This window comes from Phoca vitulina, unplaced genomic scaffold (genome assembly GCF_004348235.1).
Source record: "Phoca vitulina isolate PV1807 unplaced genomic scaffold, GSC_HSeal_1.0 scaffold19, whole genome shotgun sequence".
NCBI lineage: Eukaryota > Metazoa > Chordata > Mammalia > Carnivora > Phocidae > Phoca > Phoca vitulina.
The window spans coordinates 29,253,874-29,268,426 of NW_022589722.1; the positions used below are offsets into that span (position 1 = coordinate 29,253,874).

The 14,553-nt window shown below is 45.9% G+C and overlaps 1 protein-coding gene across 1 annotated transcript in view; it reads right to left on the reverse strand.

The window, feature by feature from the left end:
* EFCAB6 (EF-hand calcium binding domain 6) overlaps positions 1-14,553 on the reverse strand; it is a 225,008-nt gene that overhangs the window by 40,684 nt on the left and 169,771 nt on the right. The window contains exons 23-26 of the mRNA XM_032416504.1: positions 13,910-14,104; positions 9,812-9,967; positions 3,609-3,804; positions 347-538 (exon numbers count right to left, since the gene is read on the reverse strand). Coding sequence (XP_032272395.1) covers positions 347-538; positions 3,609-3,804; positions 9,812-9,967; positions 13,910-14,104 — 739 coding nt within the window. The remainder of the gene's footprint in view (positions 1-346; positions 539-3,608; positions 3,805-9,811; positions 9,968-13,909; positions 14,105-14,553) is intronic.

Here is a 14,553-nt window from a genome sequence, read left to right on the forward strand (position 1 = left end):
CCTCATTTCCAGCTCAGGGCCTGACATAGTGTGGGCCTCACTTCTTTGGATGCCAGATTATCCTCAGGGATCTAAGATTCTTGAGAATTCTGAAATAACCAGACAAAAGCAAGCTCCCAAACTTCTAAGAAAAGAAAAGAAAAGAAAAGAAAAGAAAAAAGAGTTTTCAATAAAATACACATATTACCTTCTAACATTCTATGTAGAATTTATACTGAATTTTCATTTGGAATTAGCTAACCACATGAGGTGATTGCCAATTTATCTGGTGTGATTTTCCATTTTGCAAAAACTACTTTTAGCCCATTTTCAAAGAGAGATGCTTGTGTGCTGCCAACATCCTTACCTCTTCAAAGAAGGAGCTGAAGTTCTGGAGAAAATATTTCCAATTTATATGGGGGATTAGATGAATTTTCAGTTTTCTCAGAAAATAATGATACTGGTTGTCTGTTAGTTTGTAACAGAAGTCCTTAAGAACTTGTCCAAAATCTGAAGCCTTTACAAACCCAGTGTCCTCTTTATCCAATGCAGAAAATGCCTAAAAAAAGAGAGAAAAGGCAGATGCTACTGTCAAGTGACTATTTCAAAAATATTTTTCTGAAGTATTGCTTTTCTGAATGCAAATGAAATCCAGTGCATTCAAGTGCCCTGTAAATTCTACCTTACTAACAAAATGCACCATGATTGAGAGATGGGGACAGGTAAAGCACAGGCCAGGTGTGAGAGCTCTGGTACCGAAGAGAAAAGTCGCTTAGCTGGCTCCTCTTTGGATTCAGAGAGGCAGAGGAATGAGGAGGAGCCCTGGCCCCCTTTCCGCTGGGGAAGCCACCGGAGCTCCAAGGATGCTCCCAGGGGGAAACCATGTGCCCAAAGTCTCCCCATACTAGCTCCTTGGAGCATACGTCCCTTGTAACGGGGGGCTCAGATGCAATCCCACCACGTCGGGGTGTGGGGTGGGGTTCTCAAGGTGGAGCCTGATGTCGGAGGCGGTGAGGAGGAGGAGTCAAGGGACCACCCTGTCCCCACTCCCACCCTGAGGCTTGCACAGGGAGGCTGCTGCCCTTTCCCCACCCTGGGCCAGTGTCTGCGTGGCCTCGCCTCACCGGAAGGCCCCTGTGGCCACGTGCCGGCGTCCGAGGCGCTGATGTGGCCGGGGCCAACCCAGCGGTACAGTAGTCAGACTGAAAAAGTGCAAAAACGTGCTATAAAAAGAAAGCACATTTTTTTCCATCTGTGAAAACAAAATCATTCATTTTTATTGCACTAGGAAATCCGTATCAAGTGGTAGGTTAAGATCTTTTTTTCTTAAGTAAGAATTTAATGTGCTTGCAGACCCAAAACCAAATCCTTGTGGTTAATTCTCATTCAGGGCTAATTAGGCACATCCCATCAGCCCGTGGGGGTGCTGATATATGTGTACCAAATTAACCTTAAAATACTGTCTAGCTTCAGGTTTTTTATTTAGCCTGTGGTAACAGGACAAAGCTGTGGAGAGTGGAAAACCCTCTGACCACCAGTTCGGAAGTAGACTTTGAACCAGGCTCTGCTGCTTACCAGAAGACCTTAACCTCTCTGAGCTTGGCTTCTTTGGTATACAAAAGAGGGACTCTGTAACTCATAACGGTCTGTTTTACTATGGCCCCCAAACACACCTATCCGTGTACCTGGTACACAGTGGATCTCAAGAAAGGACCATGAACATGAGCACGGTCAGTTGAGCATTTGTGTGACCTGCACTTCCCTGGGTCTGTGCGGCCTTCCCCGTGTGTCAGTCCGGCCCACCGAGCCACAGGACGGGTGGAAGAATCAAAAGTTAAGAGGCTTAAAAGTCTATAAACTCTCCAGAAATACAAGGTATTGTTGTGTCATTTCAGAAACAACAAGTCTGAGACAGGTCTCCAGTGATCTGTAGAGCCGTGTAAATGTGCCAGGTGTCCTCTCTGACGCCTGTCCTTGGACATCGCCATTCCTTCTGCTCTGCCCCCGATGCCCTCTCACCCTCCAAGCCCTCTGCCACTCTATTGGCCAGAGACTCTCACTCTCTGGCTTAAAACATCTCTTGCCTAAAGGGTGTTTCTCGGAAGTGAGAACCATGGTTTCCCCCAAAGGTTCCACGGACCTCAGTTTGAGAAACATCCTGATAGATGTTAGTGGTGCCCCTTTAAGTCAGAGGGGGCAAAGCCATCCTGAAAATGGGTTTATTTGGTTTATATCATGCTTTTGAAAAATCTGGAATATATGCTGACATTTAGAAATCAGGAGGTTTCATAGCTTCTCATGAAAAATGACAAGCTCTAGCAAATGGGAGCCCAGGTGGCTGGGGCTGAGGAGAAGCTGCCCTTTCGACAGGGCTGTGTCTCCAGCCTGCTATGGCCACCACCTGGCCCCCTTCATCATTTATATTGCCCCTGGTCGTGGTAAACATCCAAGTGTGCAGAGCTCACTGGGTGACTGCTGGGCCCGGGGCCATCTCAAGCACAAGCTCTGGTCTGGAAGGCCCATAGGTGGTCTTCCAGATGACCCGCGTGGTGTCTAGATGATCCACAACATGTCTAGACTAATTTTTATCTTTAGATACTCATTAAAATAAAGACATAAAAATCTTAAATCCTCATAGAGAACTCCTAGATGTGAAAAATGTCTGCTCTCCAGTGTAAAGGTCAAGTTCGCTGACATTCCAGAACTTTCATAGGCTGGCTGGGTGGCACTTGCCTTTCCCCTGCTCTCTAATCTCTTATGCTTGGACTCCAGAGCCCACCTGGCCTCCCTATGCTGAGAGGATTATGCACGTGGGAGAATTAGTGAGCACAGTCCTAGGTTTTGGAGAGGGTCTGTAAGTCCGCCTACGGCAAACGTAAGGACAGCTGTTCTGACTCCACCCCGCATCGCACAGGATGCCTTGGCTTCACCATCTCATTAAGCTGTAAGACCTGTCCTCTGCAGACAGAATTTTCTCTTCTTCCTACTGTTGCAGGGGAAACTGAGGTGTGGATCCGTCTGGGGGACCACCACCCCACCAGGAGCATGGCCCAAGCACTATTTTCCGAGGACTCTAGTGGGGGCCACGGCATCATCCCCATCTACACCAGGGCTTGGCACGCCGCACAGTGTCATACAGACGTTAGCTATAAAACATCACTGTACTCGGGGGAGTGCTTTCTTGCTCCTCCCCTGGCTCCTAGTGGCCTTTGCCATGAGTCTTGGTGCCATAGCTGCGTCCTGGCCAACCCTCCAAGGCCACCTCATGCGATGGGCCCAGTGCTCGCAGGATGTGTCGGTCCTCCTCACCTGAGGCCTGTCCTCTGTCCTCCCGGCCTGGAACCCATTGCCCTCATTCCAGACACAGCACTTGCTAAACCCTGAGCACCTCTACATCAGAGAGCACGTGCTGGGCACAATCGTGGTAGCTTCCTGTAGAGCTATGGATACACATTTGTTTAAATGCACAAGCTGATTTTGACTGACCCATCCGAGTCCTGACGCCCCATGAGAGTGAGGAGAGGCGCCGGGGTCCAGGAGGAGGGGAGGGCTGAGAGCCACTCTTCATGAATGGACATGAGCACCAGCACTTCAGTTTCTAGACTAAAAGTACTTTCAGTCTGTCATACCGTTGACAAAGCCACGTCGGAGGAGGCAACAACTTCCTGGATGTTCTTGACAACGTCCTCTGGGTCCAGTGTTGAGAAATTGACTGGCGTGTTCTCCTCTTTTTCTTTTGGCTGAGGTCTTATTGGCTTGCTGCTTTCCACCGCTTTCAAGAAGTCAAGGTAATTGAAGGAGTTATCATGCCAGCTGATTCCCCAACTTGTCCCGAAAGAAAGAAAAGAATACATTAATTACAAAAAAAAAAAAAAAAAGACAACAACCCTATCACATATTCTTTCAATAAATAGTTGCTGAGCAGAGAACAGTGAGCAGAATGTGAATAACGTGAAGACACTCTTCTCTGGCTTATAGGTGCACGCACGCCAGTTAGCACCCACAGATACCATCATACAACAGAGCGAGGTGAGGGATAGACGTGAGGGCTGCCGGGGCCACAGACTGTCCTGCCCTGAGGCTCTGAGACTTGAAGGCTGGACAATAGGGCTCAGGCTTCGGGGAGTGGACGATGAGAAGAGAAGGCCCGGCTAAGGCACCTGATCCACTGACTGGGGCAAACGAAGGTGCCTCAGCAGAGACGTGAGGCTTGCAGAATGGTGGTACGGGGGCTACACCTGGCAATGGGGTCAGGGACGGTCTGGAGGCAAGGCTGGGGGGCGTGGGCGCTCGAGGCTGTGATCATCGCAACCTCAGCTCATGAGTGCTGGGCTGAGAAACAGCAGCGGGATGCGAAAAGAAGGGAAATACGTCAAAGAGCATGGAAAGGCACAAAGGAACTGAGGAAAATGGATGTCAGATGCCTTTTCAAGATTGGCGGAACTAAGTTGTCAAGCCGAAAGCACCCAAGAAATAGTTTTACAAAACCTATATGCTTAGTACTTTCTCAAAGAGAAATTCTGAGTGCACGTCTCAATGAGGACACGCCATGTAGAAACAGAGGCTCCTTCCTGCCCTCAACTCTAACACAGAAGAAAATACCTTTAAAGTCTAGAAGAATATATTGTGAGAGAAAATCCCAAAGTTTCATGAGAACATAGAGCATATTTAAAGATGTAAGATAATTCAAAATAAAGTTTAACTGCATTCCAAGTTCCCATTTTTGTCACTTAAAGTCTCTGGGGATTACTGGCACTCTGACACCCAAACTTTCTATCAGCAGGGTGGAGTGCACATCAAAGAAGAACAGTGTGGAACGTTGGTAAGCCGGAGAGAGAAGTTTCTAGAGACTCAGATATCTGCTTCTAAAGAAAACGAGCCAAGAGCTGTGCTTTTCCAACCCACAGCTGCAGAGCGGCCTTCCACGGGCCCCGCGTCGCTGGCTCACATGACGGAGACATGGAGGAAAAGGCTAATCAACTCTATTTCATCAGCAGGATAAATTGCCAACTTGGTATTAAAATTTAGTAATAAAATCAAATGCATATGCTAATCGCAGTATTATTTAGAAAAGTCTATTTTGGATCTGGAAACGAATAATCTACATATAATTACAAATAACAGAGATGTTTATCATCAAGAGGTCTTTGAGAAGAAACAAGCAACCAAGCATTGGATCCTTATTAAGGTTTCAATTTGTAAAAAAGTTGATCACCCCCATTGAAAGGTGGACTACAGAAATCCCACAGTCTTTTTGTTGTTACTTAGAAAAGTACCAAGCCTAACTATGTTTTATAAGACTCTCTTACAATCATTTAGTTAATTATTTATCTGGTGCTGTTTTTCTATGATTTATTCATTGAATGCATATGAATTCTCATTCAGCTGGAAATACATTTAGTGAGAGGAGATCCTGTTTAAGGAAGAAGAGAACGTATAGGCATATTTGAGGAGGAAATGGTCCTTCTTTTCATTACACACACACACAACACACACACACGCACACACACACACACACACACACACACACACCCCGGCACTGAACTTCTCTTGCTCAAACACAATGGAGCAACGGCTTCAACATTTTAAGGAAAAATGGTTTTCTCCCTAGGATTCTATGCTCAGACAAGCTAGCAATCTGCGTGGAGATTAAATGATTTTTTCAGACAAAGAACTCAGAAAATTTATTTCCTGCCCGCCCTTTCTTAGAAAGTTACTTCAGGAAGTACTCCAGCAAAGTAAGAATGTAAATCAGCAATAAAAAGGTATGTGGTGTAGGAAACAGGGGATCCAATCCTGTTGGGAACAGTAGGGATAGACCTGGGACAGGACAATGGTTGGGGAGGGGCAGGCTGTAGGATGGGGGCACCTGGGGAAACCTGTCAGAATAGGAAGTGGGATGGAAGGCTGGGGAAAGCTGAAGGTTGACAATGTTGAATTTTACCTGAGCCCCGTGTTCCTAGAAAACAGCTCTTTATATTCCTGGAAACAGCTTACACAAAGAACCACCTTTCCCCGTACGACTTAGAAAAGATGCATGGACATCCAGGTGTGCCTACAAGACGGTGGACACAGAGGCTCAGGGATGGTGCCACTGATAGAAAGCTACTTTTCATTTATGATCTGGGCACTGAACAGTATTTACATAGGCATAATTGTGAAATGCTGGTTAATGGTTTTGAGTTTCAGAATCAACCTATGAACCAAGCACAGAAGACCCGGTTGTGGCTCCAGGACAGAAGGTTACATGTAACTACCTTTTCCCCAGAGTAAAACTGTACCTGACTAAAGATGGGACATGGAAGGAGCAGAGAGACAGCGGTAGAAAGAGGACGGGGTGCTGACATGCATAGAACTTGGAAGTGTCACTCTGTCCTGACAAAGCTGAACGACCTGAAAACCAATAGCTTTTCTTGTCCGTTCAGAAAACTGACATCACAGGGCAAAACATCACCCCCAAATCTGGAAGGATCTGGGCAAATACAGAGAATTACAGCCAAGGTGTGCTTTCCTGGATTAAAAGCCTTGGGAGCCAGAAGCTGGAAGGAACACTTCAAGGGTCACGTGAAAAACGGGTGGAGGCTGTTTATGGACTGTGTGCGGGTGAGAAACTCGTGGGGACCCGTCTACAGCTAGGAGTCATTGTGGGGTAAAAAAGAGAAGGACTGGATGCTCTATATCACTCATCATCAGGCAGGGACTGCAAACCAAAACCACAATGAGGTATCACCCTACACCTGTCTGAGTGGCTAAAATGAAAAACACAGGAAACCACAGGGTTTGGCGAGGATGTGGAGGAAAAGCAACCCTCGTGCACTGTGGGTGGGAAGGCAAACTGGGGCAGCCACTGTGGAAAACAGTATGGAGGGTCCTCAAAAATTTAAAAAAAGAACTACGCTGTGATCCAGTAATCATGCAACTGGGTATTTACCTGAAGGATACAGAAACACTAATTCAAAGGGATACATGCACCCTATGTTTATAGCAGCATTATCTACAATAGCCAAACTATGGAAGCAGCCCAAGTGTCCACTGATAGATGAATGAATAAAGAAGATGAGGTGTGTATATCTATCTATCTATCTATCTATCTATCTATCTATCTATCTATCTTTGAATATTATTCAGCCATAAAAAAGAATGAAATCTTGACATTTGCAGCAACATGGATGGAGCTAGAGAGTATTATGCTAAGTGGAATATGTCCATCAGAGAAAGACAAATACCATATGATTTCACTCGTAAGTGGAATTTAAGAAACAAAACAAATGAGCAAAGGAAAAGAGAGAGAGGGGGAGAGAGACAAACAAGAAACAGACTCTTAACTACAGAGAACACACTGCTGGTTCCCAGAGGGGAGACGGTGGGGGGATGGGTGAAATAGGTGATGGGGATTAAAGAGTATGCTTATCATGATGAAAAAAAACCCATAAAATAATTATATCATCAAAAAAAGAAAAATAGAAGGACTGGTTAAGAGTCTGTGTGGGAAGCACTTGGACCCCATGCCCCTCCCGAATTCCAAGTGTCTGGGAAGCTGTCCCCCTCCCCCAGCAAAAAACGAGAGCTCTGGAAACTGTGCTCTCTGGAGTCCAGGTTTCTGAACGAAAAAGCGGGTGTCCTAGTGCAAGACAGGGAGGGGTTCTTAATGAAAAGAGGGATTAAGTGGAAGCTTGCGTATATCCTGACTTTACTAAAGAGTTTCCTATGGCTCCGTAACAAAATGCCAGAGTAGTGGGTGGCTTAAAACACCACACATTTCTTCTCTTACACTTCTGGGGCACCACAAGTCAGAGATCAGTTTTATTGGGTCAAGATCAAGGTGTCGGCAGGACCGTGTTCCTTCCAGAGGCTATGGGAGAATCTGTTCTTTGCCTCTTCCAGCTTCTCGTGGCTGCTGGTGATCCTTGGCTTGTGGCCACACCACTCCAATTTCTCCTTCTGTGGTCACTTCTGGGTGAAACCTCTCCCCGACTCCCTTTTATAAGGACACGGAGATCCGAGGCCCACCCAGACCATCCAGGATCATCTCCCCATCTCAAGACCCTTAACTTAATCACATCGGCAAGGACTCATTTTTCCATATCACATAACATTCAAAGGTTCCAGGAATTAGGACCGGGATATCTTCAGAGGGGCATTATGCAGCTTGCTACACTGACTGTTGAAACTTCCAGGCTTCTTCTCCCAGGCAGCTCCCAGAGTGTTGGCAGCAGGGCACCAGAGAATCTTCTCTGGTTGGGTTGCCAGATTTAGGAAAACAAACCAACAAAAACTTAGCGGGACACCCTGTTAAATTAGAATTTCAGGTAAACAAAATAATTTTAATATAAATTTATCCCAAATATTGCATGACACATAGTTAAACTGAATATATTATCGTTTATCTGAAATTCTAATTTAACTAGGCATCCCTATATGTTATGTGGTAACCCTAGTCTCTGGGAAATTTGACAGCCCAAAAGAAAAATGTTAAAGATCCTGACACTGGGGGTCCTCCAAGGACACTCCCTGCCAGGTTGCTCTACCACAGTAGTTCAGACTGAAAGTTCAAAGCCAAGTCAGTAAGCTCCACCTATCTGCCCAGATTCTAATTGGCTTCTTGGAACCTCACTCTTCAAATAAGCATATTTTTGAGGAGAGTGCCTAACATGGAAAATAGTAGAAAAAAGTGACACTGAGGAGAGATCCCTCAGGTGAAGAAAACTTTTTAAAAAATCTGTTGTTAATACCTTCAGAGAAATGAGATCTCGCACAAGAACACAATGCTCTGAAAGAGGAACATTCTGAGAGCAAAAACAAGTTCTGGTCATTAGAAATATGATAAGTATGACAGCAGAAACAAAAATCCGAAAAGAAGCCTGAGAGCTAAAATTGAGGAAATCTTCCAGAAGGGGAAGCAGGAAGGAAAAGATGGATGATGGGAAAGATTTTAAAATATGAGGAAATATCCTATGTGGTTGAATATTCAGTAAAAATAAGAGTTTCACAAAGAACAGGAGAGGAAGTCCTTAATGAAGTAATCCAGAAAGTTTCGCAGAATTAAAGAGTATGAAAAAGATGAGCTGATGTGTCTGAACACTCCAGAAGAAGATTTTACGACTGGGGGCGTGGTGGGGGTTTCATTAGTGACAGTGAGTACACACAAAACTATGCAAACAAAAATCATTATTAATTCCAGGGAACCCAAAATGCTACGTAGGAAGGGAAAAGTGATCCGTGAAGCAGGTCACAACGTTATAAACCCCGAATACTGATCTACCCGAAACTGTGATGCAGCCACATGCGGGCCCACGGAGAAAAGTGTGTGGGTCTCCATGGAGAGGTGGAGGCTGAGGGCGTGAGGCGGTTGGTGCTATGTGATCGGTGGAGGAAAGTTCAACCCACATCTTCCCGGTATGGAGTCAACAGACACGGCTGAAAGTTACAAACCAGGAAGCAGCACATAGAAGCCCGTCACTCAGAACCACGAGTTAAGCACCAAACGGTACCCACGAAAGGGGCAGCTTTGTGGACCGTGGGGACGGGGAAATGCGGAGTAGCAGGGTGAAGGGGCTGCTGTCTTTACGGAGCCTCGTAGAACCATCTGACTGCCACCAAAGGGCATGAGTAACGTGGGGAGAGCAAAAACTAATGTTAGCGGAGAAGGATTATGCTGCTGAGAGCCATGGGGAAGAGAGACGTGCGCCCTCCTTGTGCTTTGGGTTGACTCCACGGAGGGAGGCCCGGATGTTACTCCACTGTCTGAATGGACAGAGAGGAAGAAGCGAAAGCCATTCGTTTTCCTAGTCCCGACTATGTGAGAAGCACCGTTAAGCGAGCGGAGGAAAACCTGTGTAGAAGATCGGTCAGCTCCTCTTCCTTAAGAGAACAGCCGCATTCCTGCAGCACTTTCTGCATCCTGCCTATGGATATGTAGCCGTTTTCCCATCTGTCTAGTTTGGTGAGTGCTTTGCTGATATCTTGATAATGGTCCTTAAGCTTTTCCCTGAAAGAGAAGACATTTTAGACACCCTAAAACCAGGAAAACAAGTCATTTCTTTAAAGCAAGAGCTCCATGATTGTTCTAATGATGATTTGCTGGTTCATCAAAGAACTAATTTTGAAGATGTTTTGCAGCCTTGGTGTAATGCTTACATTAAAAGGTATTCTGGAAAAAATAATAGGTCTGTATTGTTGTCATGTTATTGTTATTATCATTAGCAAAACTGTGTTAGAGAAATTACAACCTTTTTTTTTTTTTTTTTTTTACTAGAATTGGTACTTTAAAGATAGAACAAGGAATTAAGACCTACAGTGATATTACAGACATGTGAAATGCACCTTGATTCTCCCAGTGAAAACCCATGGAGCACCTACTACGTGCCAGCTACCACTCTGGGTGTTGGGATGCACCTAGGGGTTCAAATAGGCATCCCTAGAAGAACTTACATCCCCATGGGGCGAGGCTGACGTGAGACAGAAGGGGTCAGCGCAGTACGTCAGTAGAGACTGGAGAGTGGGGCTGAGCAGACCCGCAGTGGGAGCGGGGCTGCAATTCCCATGGGGAGGTGCAGGTGGGCCCCACTGGGAAGGCGGCACTTGAGTAGAGATGCGTGTTACCCCCAAATAGCTCTCCTGGGCCCCAGGACAGCCAGCGCCAACGCCCTAAGGCAGAGGTGCAGGAGCTCGGGGAGTGAGGAAGGCGGACAGGCTCTCAGTGTTAGCCGGGGAGAAGGAGTGCCCTGGGACCCCCTGGCTTTTTATCAGATATTGTGTTGTTAAGAAACACAGCCACTGTTTGTGGGCATCAACTGGCAAACCAGGAGCTGTGCTGTCTTCATGTTCTCTCCCACTGATGCTTCTTAACAACCCTGCAAGGGAGGTGGGTAACTATCGCCCCACTTTATAGACGTGGAACAAGGGTGCCCAGAACCATGGTGGAGTCAGGGCCTGACCGGGCCTGCCTCTCGCAGGGACAGAGGCAGCGTCCAGCTGCAGCTTCTGCTGGAGGGCTGTTTTCCTTGCAGAACATGTTCAAGTTTCTATAAATCCATTTTTTAAGGAAAATTCTTCCCTGACCAAAAAAAATATATTGTTAAGGGACTAAAAAAGTGTGGAAATCTTTAGGGATGGACCATCTTGCACCTGACTTTGGTGGACTGATGATAAACTCCATGACCTTGGCTCACCCAGGTCTCTAAAAAGAGAGACCTCCTTCCTACTGCCCTGAGCAACATGCTTGTCTGGCGGGCTTAGACTAGGACTTGGCTGTGGGGTTCTTATTCAGGGAAGAGAATGTGCTATAAATTCCAAACACAGAATCTTTGCTGTAATTGTCTACCACCTCAGAGATGTATTTGCGGAGAGAACAGTTCCTTGAGCATGCCTAGGAGAAAGAATCCAAAGGAACAGAACAGTCCAGAAGAGAGGAAGTTGAGTGGGAGCACGCAGGTCAGGAGGGGGGTGGTGGCGCCGACTTGGAAGCCACGTGGGCCATCCACCCCCTTCCCTCCTTGGCCTCCACTGTGGAGCTGGCCGACTAAGCATTTGAGCAACTGATACAAATGAGTTGCATTAACTGTTCTGCAAATGTATACCAACAGGAGCAACATTTTGGATTCCTTTACAGGTGTATGCTGAATTCAGTCCCATGTTACAAATGACTACTCATCATCACAACTATTATATTCCACTTAATCCTTCAAAATGAAAGCAAATGAAGGTATAAAAAAATCAAAACATTTTTTGAGATACATATTTTTAGAAAATTGAGGCATTCAGCATTTCTTGGATTGGTTTCTAGGCAGTAATTATTTCCCTTGCAGAGTGAATGTGTGCACAGAGTAAATGAGGGTTTGGAGCATCGATCGTGCCATGCCGAACAGAAACGGTGGGAGCCGACCCTCAGGGACGAGCTGCTGCTGCCCTGGGTCCGTGTCTGGTTCCTGGTCTGGACAGTGAGTCAGGCCGAAGAGGGCACTGTCATGGCCAGTGGACGGCCACAGAGCCCTGCCCGACACAGCCTTGCTGGGCCGGGCTTCACCGGTTTGCTGGTATACCCCCCAATCTGCCTCCCGGAACAGGCCAGGGCTAATGGGGCTAGTTCACCAATGCTGCTCTGGTTCCAAATCTTCAACTCAGACTTGGGCAAAAGAGAGGAAGGCATGGAAAATAAATGCGAGTTTTAAAAAAAGGATTCTTAATTTTCAAAATGTATTTGGGGCACTCCAAACAAAATAAATTCTCTTAGATTTAAGAGGCAAATATAAATTTTGGTCACTTTACATGAACCTGACTTTCGTCTTTTTCATCAGAGGAGGGAGATCCTGTTTACTTGCCAATTTTACAATTCGACATCTTTGAGAAAATGGAAGTTGGTCAGGCATTTTTGTGAAATCAGGCTTGTCTTCTTTGGTAAGAAAGTGTGATTGTGGCAAGGAGGACAGGGTGAGTGTGAATCGGTTAACTAAGCTTGGTGATCTGAGATGCACAGTCTGGTGGCTCGCAGTTGGCACAATAAACAGAAACATGGGAAGGGAACGAATGTGCCGAGAGCGTGCGGAGGATGTGAGATTTCTCTCAGAGCCTCATTACTCACAAGTGGCAGGAGGGAAGACACGAGTGGGTAATGAGGCCAGCCCTGTCTGGTAAAGATAAATTCCACTTTTTCATTAGTTTTATGGCGTATTTGATTTATACCAATCTTGCACCTATTTTTACTTTAAATCTCACAAACTCAATTCTCTTCCTTCAGGCTTTATAACTCAGTAACTTGGACATAATTCAGGGGTGTGTTTGAACTGCTTTTCTCTTAAACCCCATTGAGCCATTACATTTCTTCCCTGTGTCCTTGGGAGTTTTTATTTCCTTTGCGGATACTTTAGTAACAACTCATTCGCTCATTCAGGTGCCATTTGAGATGGTGAGGACGGACAGCTGAAGTGACAGACCGGAGATGGACAGAAACACAGAGGAGAGTATCATGGGGCTAAGGTAGAGCTGTGGAGTGAGGATGGAGTCCTAGCCTTGGCGAGTGCTGGTGGTGACCATCAGGACCTAGGACTGATCGAGAACATCTGTCCCATTGCTTTATGGTTATATCGAATGCAGCAACATTTTCTCCTGTGTTATAAATTTTTTAAATAGGACATTAGGAATTAGTTTTAAACTTTGAAAGTCGTCGTGTAAGGTCCCACCATCCAAATCCAACACATCACCTTTTGCACAGCATCTTCTGGTCCCCGCGGACAGGCATCCACTTTTGACATAGTTCCAGTCACAATACACATACTGGTTAAAATGTCACTTCCTGTTAGCCCTTGATCACAAACATTTTCCACAGTCTTTGTGATGCTAATTGAATAGGCATATACTTTTTCATGTTCCTTGGGGCCACACTTTATAAGGCAGGTGCCCCTTTTAGTTGTTGTTGAAGATATAGTGCAAATCGTATCTTCCAGCCGCTTAACTGTTGGTTTCTACTACATTATTTCTTTGAGGTTTAGTCCTCAAAGTACTGAGTTAAGGAATAAGTCTGTTGGTTCGTTCATTTATTCAACAGAGGTTTGCGGGGTGCCCACGAGGTGTCTGCACTGTTCTGCACTGCGTGAAGACAGGCATGTCCTTCTGGAACTTGCCTTCTAGTTGGGTGAGGGGTGGGGCCCAGGGTGTAGGTTAGTAAACACTTAAATGGTCTCAAGGGTGACCTACAAAATAGGAATGGTGTGAGACTGTCACTGGATAAGGGGGGGTTTGGCTCATGGCCTTTTAGCTCCTTTATACTCTGTGATCTGGTGCCTGTTTCTAGAATCTACAGCAGAAAAGGAGTATTATAATTTCATGACAACTTTGCCAGCACTGGGAGGGACCACTTTAAAACCACTTTTGCCACAAGGGCATGTGACGAACAGGTGGCCAGCTCGCGGACCCACGATACTTACACACTTACCTGACTGGCGCGGCCCTATCCGTGCTCTGCTCCAGCTGCTTGACCTCCTCTTGCATCTGCTGGGGCTTCGTGAAATGACCCATGAAGTTGAAGTAATCCTCCGTGTAGGGCCGATGAATGTCTGCTGAGTAGTTAATCCCCAATTTCTGTAAAAATTCTTGGTAAGTTATGTGTCCTCTTCCCTCCGTGTCATAGCTTTGAAAACAAACAAACAAGACCGTCATCAGTAGCCACCATGGTGTGTGAGCTGGAAATGCAGACTCTGCTCTCTGACAGCACCCAGACCTGATCTGAATCTGCATTTGACAAGATCCTCAGGCAAGGAGCCATAGGCTCATCAAAGTTGGAAACCTGCTGCTCTCATCCACAGAATGGTCACACCTCCTGAGAGGTGATCTTGGTCCCCAGGAAAGAGCAACCAAATTCATTCACTTGTCATTCTGTTAGAAAACGGTTGTGACCACAGAAAATTAAAATCAAGCCTGCCATTCATTCAACAGGGTTTTTTTTAAATCCTTTTTTTTTTTTTTTTTTTATTGAGCACCTACATGTAAGGGGAACTATGCTAAGGTTTAGAAAAAGTCCTTCAAAAATATATTCAATCTTGGGACCCCTGGGTGGCTCAGTCGGTTAAGCGCCTGCCT